General features: G+C 36.0%; 1 protein-coding gene across 2 annotated transcripts in view; it reads right to left on the bottom strand.

Moving 5' to 3' along the window:
• Nucleotides 1–3256: 3256 nt before the first annotated feature.
• Nucleotides 3257–8212, bottom strand: part of ARL15 (ADP ribosylation factor like GTPase 15) — a 225372-nt gene continuing 220416 nt past the window's right edge. For both annotated transcript variants that reach the window (XM_058824008.1, XM_058824007.1), the window contains one exon: nucleotides 3257–7093. In XM_058824008.1, the coding sequence (XP_058679991.1) occupies nucleotides 6941–7093 (153 nt within the window). In that variant the 3' untranslated portion in view covers nucleotides 3257–6940. The remainder of the gene's footprint in view (nucleotides 7094–8212) is intronic.

The following is an 8212-nucleotide window of genomic DNA, read 5'->3' as shown; positions in this document are numbered from 1 at the left end:
CAAACTATGCAAAAAATATTTTAGACAGGGCAATTAGCATTTTTTAAAATCAACCTTAGTTTCAAATAATTGAAGGAAGTTCAATTTTTTCAATTCTGACACACATGTGTAAAGCAGAGAGGATTACAACTACTTAGTTGGCAAACAAAGTAATTTATTAAAAATGGACTGTTAAATGCTGTTGTAACTCATGTTACTGAAAACGACTACTAATTTCTTCTCTGCAGCAAGATAAATATTGAGGAAAGGATGATATTGCATTTTTCATAGGAAAAATGAAAAAAAATTTAGGAAAAAAATTAGGAAAAAAAATGAAAAAAAATTTTCCAGATGCTGCAGTTAATCAGTGTTAATTTTAATGGTGACAATCCCATTCACATCTTGAATCTCTAGGTCCCACAAAAATACATCTTGTGGCAATACTATAAAAAAATAGTTCTGATGTAGTTTTGCAAACAGGTATTTATCATATTCTGATACTGTCAGAAATGGGGTCTTTGAAAGTTACAATACAGCAATTTGGGTATAACTTTCTCTGAGGAAATACTAGGATATGTGCTTTCAAATAAATGACAAGATGACAAAAGGTAGAAAATGCTATTTAATGTATGTTAACAGAACACAAAATGAATTCATTTCTATAGATGAGACTTTTAAAGTGACAAATTTAATGCACATCAGGAATTATTGCTTTCAAGGGTCTATGTCAAAATTACCAAACCCAGAATGTAATCTACTGTAAAATTAGACTCTTTACATTTTTTTACAGGATGCATTTTTGATCCCAGAATATCTATCAATCTTCCTAATTCAAGATTGTCATATTGTGAAGACACCAAATACTTTGCCGTGTGATTGGCCATTAAACTTGTTTTGGTTTTCCAATATTCATATGCAAGTCATGATTTCCTCTCTCCTGCCTGCAATCTCTGGGATTATGCATTTGAACAGCACCAGAACTTTTGTTTGGGATTTCCATGATTTAGCATTTCAGCTGGCACTGTTTTAAACAAAGTTACAAAGTTCCTGTCCTTCAATATTCAATGCTTCCTTAGAAAGATGGCAGCTCTCAATATGTGGAAGTTGCAAAACCACAAAAGGATTTTTTGTCTTTTACTCACTACATACAAATGCTTTCTAATGTACAGTGAAATGCAAGAAATTATAGTTACATTTCATGGTAATAAAATGAACCACAGCATTTCATTTTTGCAAGGTGATAGGTGAAAAAGAAGTACTGTGGTGGCTAGTTTTATTTGTTGTCATTTTTTAGGTACAATTCATGCCTCTTGAAAGTGGGCAGGTTTTCAAATACATCTATATAGTTATATATATAGTTTAATTAATGTATGAGGATATGTTTCTGTGCTTAGAAATTAATTGCAGCAGCATTTTATTACAAATAAGGTCTTTACCAAAGCCTGGAGGAGACTGAGGGGAAATTTCATCACAGTCTACAATGTCCTCATGAGGGGAAGCAGAGGGCCAGGCCCTGATCTCTTCTCTGACCAGTGACCAGTGTCAGGACCTGAGGGAACGGCCTGGAGTTGTGTCAGGGCATGTTTAGAATGGATATCAGGAAAAGGTTCTTCCCCCAGAGAGTGTTTGAGCACTGGAGCAGGCTCCTGGGGGATGTGGTCACAGAAGCAAACGAGACAGAGCTCAAGGAGTCTCTGAACAATGCTCTCAGGCACATGGCACCATTCTTGAGTGTGGTGCTGTGCAGGACCAGGAGTTGGACTCAATGATCCTTGGGGGTTCCTTCCAACTCAGAATATTATGTAATTTGGGCTATTTTCAGGTAAAGAGTGTCTCTTTTGCCGTAATCATCCCAAACCAGTGCTGGGCCTTTTGCTGATTACTTCAGTTGGATTTTCTGTAAACCTGACAAGATTAGAACACTTCTGTTCTCTCCCAGTTTATTGCTACAGGTAACTGGAGCTCCACAGACTACTGTTAGTGCCAATACTGACATTCACATATCTGCTTTTCCTAGAGAGACTTGGTGATTAAAAAATCAAGGTATATTTAAGACATTATAAATGAAAGTGCTGAACATGATATTCAATTAAAAGCCACCAGAATACCATATATTACATTTTCCTATGAAATTCATATATAATGAACAAGGATTATATACAGCCTATTTTGGTTTCCCTAAACATAACTGTGATAAAAGCTCAAATACATTATAAACAGCTAGAATTAAGAATAAATGTCTCAGAACTATTTAAATTAAACTTCAGTCAAACCCACACAAGGAAATTAGTCAGTTCACTCTTGAGGGCAGAGGATTGAAAAGGATAATGATCTTCTTCAGTTTTTTCACCTAACAGAATTCAGCACAGCCTACTTGATTTCAGGTGTCCTTTTCAACTACAGATGCTGAAAAAGGTATGGTTTTTGTTTTTATGTTGGATATGGGACTCCCTCTTATCCTCATGTTAACCTGGGCCCTGGATGACTAACCCTACAGCTGACACAGATGTTTTTATTTGTTTAAACTATTAGGTCAAAGGGCTAATGAGCTAATGAAAATTCTTTTAAGAGCTATCAAATGAGGCATGATTAGCTGGTTTTCAGTTCCTATTTGTATGAAATAAAAGAATTTAAAAGAATTCTCAGTTTACAAATCTTTCATTTCATTCCTAGTCTTTGTCAAGAGGCAGATTTAAGAAACAGTGACATGAGAAAAGCATACCTCAGTAACTGCATTACCAACTCCAGTCTGAGTTAGCAGTGGTGTTCTTCCATCAGCTGTTACAACTTCCATTATGAGAGCACCTTCTACTCAAACAGCATTTGACAGGATAACATTGAGCCGTTTCGGCAAGCCTCTATTTTTCCCAGAATATATTTCTTTACTCAGCTTCTGTAACTTGTGTTTTGTATATGTATTTTGCCATGTCATTTATTTAAAAAGAATTTCTAGTCACATAAACATGTCCCTCAGTTTAATTTTATGGAGTAATTGTGTAGGGATTATTCCAATCCCTGTTTCACCAATAAACCTGCAATATCTTTCAGAATACTTCCAGAGTAAAAACATCTTGCTGTGGAAGAAATCAGCTGATTTTGGAAGTTTCTATTTCATACATATGTATGTGAATTTGCAACTATGTATGATGTACCAGTAATTATACAGTAGTATTTGTTTTCACTTATGAGTAAACAATTTATCTTGAAGAATCCACATCAAGGCAATATGCCATGCTTCCAAACTGGCTACTTACTCAAGAAACAAAAACTTATCAAGTCAGTTCTACACAGTGTTTATTTTATTTTCTTTTTCTTTCTTTTTTTTTTTTTTTTCTGATAGTGGAAATCATGTATAAATCACAAACAATACAAGTTCCCCATGTCAGCAGTTGACCACTTGATTGGGTCAACTTCTGTTGATACTGTATTTTTAGTATAAAGTCAAGATAATATGGCAGTTAACTAATACTTTCGACTACAGTAAAGATACAAACTTTTGTAATATAAATTAATTGCCATTACAAAAAGGCAACTGTATTAAGTAATACGGTACAAAAATCTGCAACTTCTATAAATATAATGAAATGCAAGAAGTTAAACGAAATAATACATCACAGATTTTTGTATAGCGCATTTGAAGAGGCAAGCTAAGATACACAGGGAGCATTATACAGCAAGAAATAATATCAAAACCCACTAAGACTTAACTTTTAAGCCATACAAATGCCAAAAGTACAAGTACAGGACACAACATGAAGCAGTTAAAATTACCAGCTCAGAGTGGGCAGACAAAGAGCCTTACTGATGAGTTGTAAAACATTAGGCAGCAGACAGAAGGTTGTCAAAACCAGCTGTTGTTGGATACTGATTGATAATGTTTTCATTCTGACGGCTGAGACGCCGCAGACAGCCACAGGTCTGAGAAGAAGCCCAGTGTGGGCACACACACACACACACACACACACACACAAAGTAATTTAACAGATGGCTAAAGAACATTAAAGCACAATATATTTTTTTACAAAGACAATGTTCACTCCTTAATGAACTTGCATGGAAAGTAGAGCCTAGTGCCCAAGTTTATTCCGCCTAAATGACAAACACATGTGGAAAGATTAAAACAAACAAACAAAAAACCAAAGCAGTTAAGATTGGTTATCTGAAAACTGCATGGTGCTTACATATTCTACCATAGCCAGAGCATTCAACAACACTATAGACAAGGAAGTGTGACATGAGCTGCTATGAACATTGTTATCCCCTCATAAAAAGGTGAAGTTGTTTATAGACATTTAAAAGGTACACATCCATTAAGTCCATCTACAACACAAAACCACAGAAGTACGACATTCAAAGTAAAGTGTTGGTCTTAGCCTTCAGCAGTTATGAGGTATTTTTTCAACCTGTGATGAGGAAAGATCACTATATTAGTAAGAAAGAGCATACTCAAAATAATTCTGAAAATTAAAATCACTGCTTCTGTGCAGTTGATATTTGCTTAAAGAAAAAACACTGAAATATCAAAAGGTCCTAGTCTAAATGGCCACTGGCATTCTCCAAAACCACATTATCAAGGACTTCTTGGGCATTTGCATGTAAGTTATGTAGCACCTTCAAACAGTGCATAGCCGGGAGATCATGACCAAAAGTTGGAGCCATTAAAGTTTTTGGACCAGACAAACTCACTGGTGGTAGAAATAAGTACAGTTTCAAGAATGCAATAGAGTTGGGCTTCTTTTCATTTCCTGTACCTTTTGGTCCATAGTTAAACAAAAGCAGGGGAAAATAGTAAAAAAATGTTATTTCACATCTTCTCAGTAATGGCCAATGAAAAAGCAGTAAAAGCTTGGAATCCCTCAATTTGCCTCCCCAAACTGCCTGCTTTCTCTGGAAATAATGCTCCTACTCCTCTTCCCTGCTTATTTTTCATTGTCCCTAAATAAAACAGAAATCTGGGGACCTTGTGGAAATCTGGGGACTCTGTAGCCTTTAAGCTCATGTCAGCAATTAGGGAGTTTGGAAATGTACATTAGATTCAGTTCCCCTTTAAATCCAGGGAAGGGAACCTCCTTAGCCCTCACAAGAGAAACTGATGGGCAGCTGGGTCCTGACTAAAGTGTGCAGAGAGAACTGAATCAAAGCAGGGCTCCTCTGTGCTTTAAAATGAACAATTCCAGTTCTTGGTTGTTTCCAACAGTATTAGCAGTGAGACAATTGACCTGACAGGAAAGAGAACACAAAACAAAGCAAGGACATGCCCTTCAGGCTTCCTGCCTATTCCATCTCAAAATTAAACAAGGAGTTTACCAGTTTTCCCAGCTTCTTTTTGATAATAGGAAGCAGTTACAACAGTGGGAGCAACGCAAGAAATTAATGGCAAATGAAAAGTAAACTAAAATACGTATGAGAAATTTTGTTTAACAAAGAGCAAAATTACAATTAATAGAGAAATGGCTTTTATGAGCCTTCAAAGCTGATGTTTACTATTTTCTTATCCCCAAATAAACTAGTAAGGAGCTACAATAAACTTCAAACAGAAGATAAATGCTCAGGCTGGAAAGAGATGTTGCTTAAAGCCCCAAAAACAAGGCATTGCATGTTTCAAGATAGAAGCAGAGCTGATGAGGAACTAATGACACCTCACTTGAGTTTGTGTTTGCAAACACTCATGCACAAGAGTAGCTGAATGCACAAGGCACAGCATTCAAGGCGTGCACCAGTCCAGTGACTGATCTGCACAGACCCTGTTGTCACTGTCAACCAGTGGCCTGGCACGTTTCTTCAATGGACAAAATCAGTTTATGAGTTTTTTTAAAAATCAACACAAAGTAGCTGAAATACTGCAAATCTACAGTGGGGAAAACAAGGAAAGAGGAAAAGTGGACTGTGTTACGTGACCCAAATCAACTTCTTCTAAATGTATTACAAATGTTGTTTCCAATTACTACTTTTTTGTCTTCTAAGTAACATGTAGCCCAGAGGAAGTTTGAAAGAACAAGATATAATCCCCTTGAAAAGAGAAGCTTCTGGTACAAACACTGGAAGACCCTTAATTACTGGATAGATGCCTTGGCAATGTTACAATAACAGTAGTAGTCTATGAATGAGTGATAAAGGAAGTATTTAAAAATCACTTATACTTTTAACTAGCAATAAAGCCTCCACAGATGAACTAACCGATATTTGCTCTGCTTTTCTTATGGAAAACTACTTTCAATGAAAATTATTACTTTATTCAACTTCTGTATATTTCTAAAATCTTTCATATACTTCTAAAATCTTTTTACTTAGATCACCTGTTCATGTCAGCTGATTTCCCCAAGTACTGTTATCTGTGCACATCTGTTTGTCAATTTATTTTTCAGCAAACTTTCAGCAAAATACCACACTGCCTCTGGCAGGGTTTTGCAGTGACTTTAGAAGACACTCAACTACCTTGTGAAGTCCACTACCTCAACTGTGTTTTCACCTAGTAAAACCTCAGGAATAACCTTTGCATTAACATGAAACTGCTTGTGTTTTAGGTATCCTATTAAGGTTCTCAGTGGCTGTGCTCTTCCATGTGAGGTCAATAAACAAGCTAAATTAGACTCATAAATTCTTTAGACATTACTTATTTTTAAAATTCAAGGTAACACATGGAATTCCTCCTTTATGGACGATGCTATTTTTGTGCGTGTAAATTTTTCTACCAAGGATGATCGTGGTGTAAGAAAGCAACATGCAGTGTGCAGAAATAGTGGTAAACAAAGAGGGACTTTCTACTTCAGTAGTGTAGACAACTTTACTGGAAATAGCTGTGTACCTGATTCACAGAACATTTATTTTAACCAAAGGACATTCTGTATTAACTCTGTATGAACAACATATCACAGCTCAGCCTTGATACTACGCTGCAATTAAGCTGTGACAGAGTGAGCAGGTACAGCAATGCGTGGGAACCTCTTCTTTCTCTTGGCTTTCACATTCTTGAAGGTTCGAAGTCTCTCTCTTCTAGCAAGTTTATTAGAAGGGAGAAGCTGTCTTTTACTGCCTCCATGTCATCCAATGAGCAGGGTTTAAGAATCCAGCGCTTTCCACGTGCAAGTGGCTCAAGTTCAAAATATTTTTTTATCTATTAAGAAAAAAAGAGAGATCAATGTATTATATTATGACAACTCTCTGTCTGACATCTAAAAAACCAAACCAAAAATGTTTATCCTAATGGATATTCACTTTTTAGAATCTTACCCACAGCTGCTCTTATAATACAGGTTATATGACATGACCTGAAAGGGTTTTCTTTAGGGGTGCTTGGAAGCAACCATTCTACCCATACATTTAACAGCATGGGAGGTCTGAGGAAGAAATGTACTGATTTGAGGCAAACAGCAAAGCACACGAAACGTGCTCAAAAACATATCCAAACCAGCAAAAGTAAATAAGAGCCTGTGTTTGTATTTCAATGTTAAAAATGTATGTATCTTTTTGGTAACACTTAAGATACATACTACTGTAACTTCACAAATTAAACATAAAAAATTTACAGATCCTAAACATTCCAGTCAAACATGAGCTATAGCACAGCATCTGTTTGTGACTAAGAAAATCCTATAAAAATTAAAATTCTTTCAAAATTACTTAGTTTTTTTAAAAATTAAACATAGAAGACTAACACACTAATGTTAGTAAGATAGTAGTAATTATTATACATGATGCAGTTTCTTGGAAACACCAATCATTACTGACATTGCAACCACTGTCAAGACACAAATGCAGACCCAGAAAGACTGAGACAGGAAAGATTTTTATTTGGTAGTATATTCCAACCACTTTTCAAAATAGAAAGTACAATATCAAAAAGAAGTTTTTGATGTCTCTTAGAAGAGAACAGCAGCCTGCAGGTTATACTGGTCCACAGTTTCCTGTTTTCATTAAAATTTTAGTCTTTGAGGGTATGCGACCCAATAGTCTACTCTGCAATTTGACTTGTCCAATAGAATTTTAGTTTTTGCATCCAAAACTACATCCCTCAGTTCCTGCAACTGTCCATATATCAGCAGAAATATTTAGTCCTGACTTAGTTTGCCCATTTTTGTTCATTGTAATTATTGCAAAATACTCTTAATTTTAGCAGAGGCTGTGCTGTGAATATGCAGCACAATTACAGAAACAGTTACTCGCAACATGGTAGGCAGTAGAGGCCCGAGACAGGCAACTGAAGCCACACTGTGTTAAGGCTCCACGTGCAGAA

Source organism: Ammospiza caudacuta, chromosome Z (genome assembly GCF_027887145.1).
Source record: "Ammospiza caudacuta isolate bAmmCau1 chromosome Z, bAmmCau1.pri, whole genome shotgun sequence".
Taxonomy (NCBI): domain Eukaryota; kingdom Metazoa; phylum Chordata; class Aves; order Passeriformes; family Passerellidae; genus Ammospiza; species Ammospiza caudacuta.
This window is presented reverse-complemented; position numbering and strand designations above follow the sequence as displayed.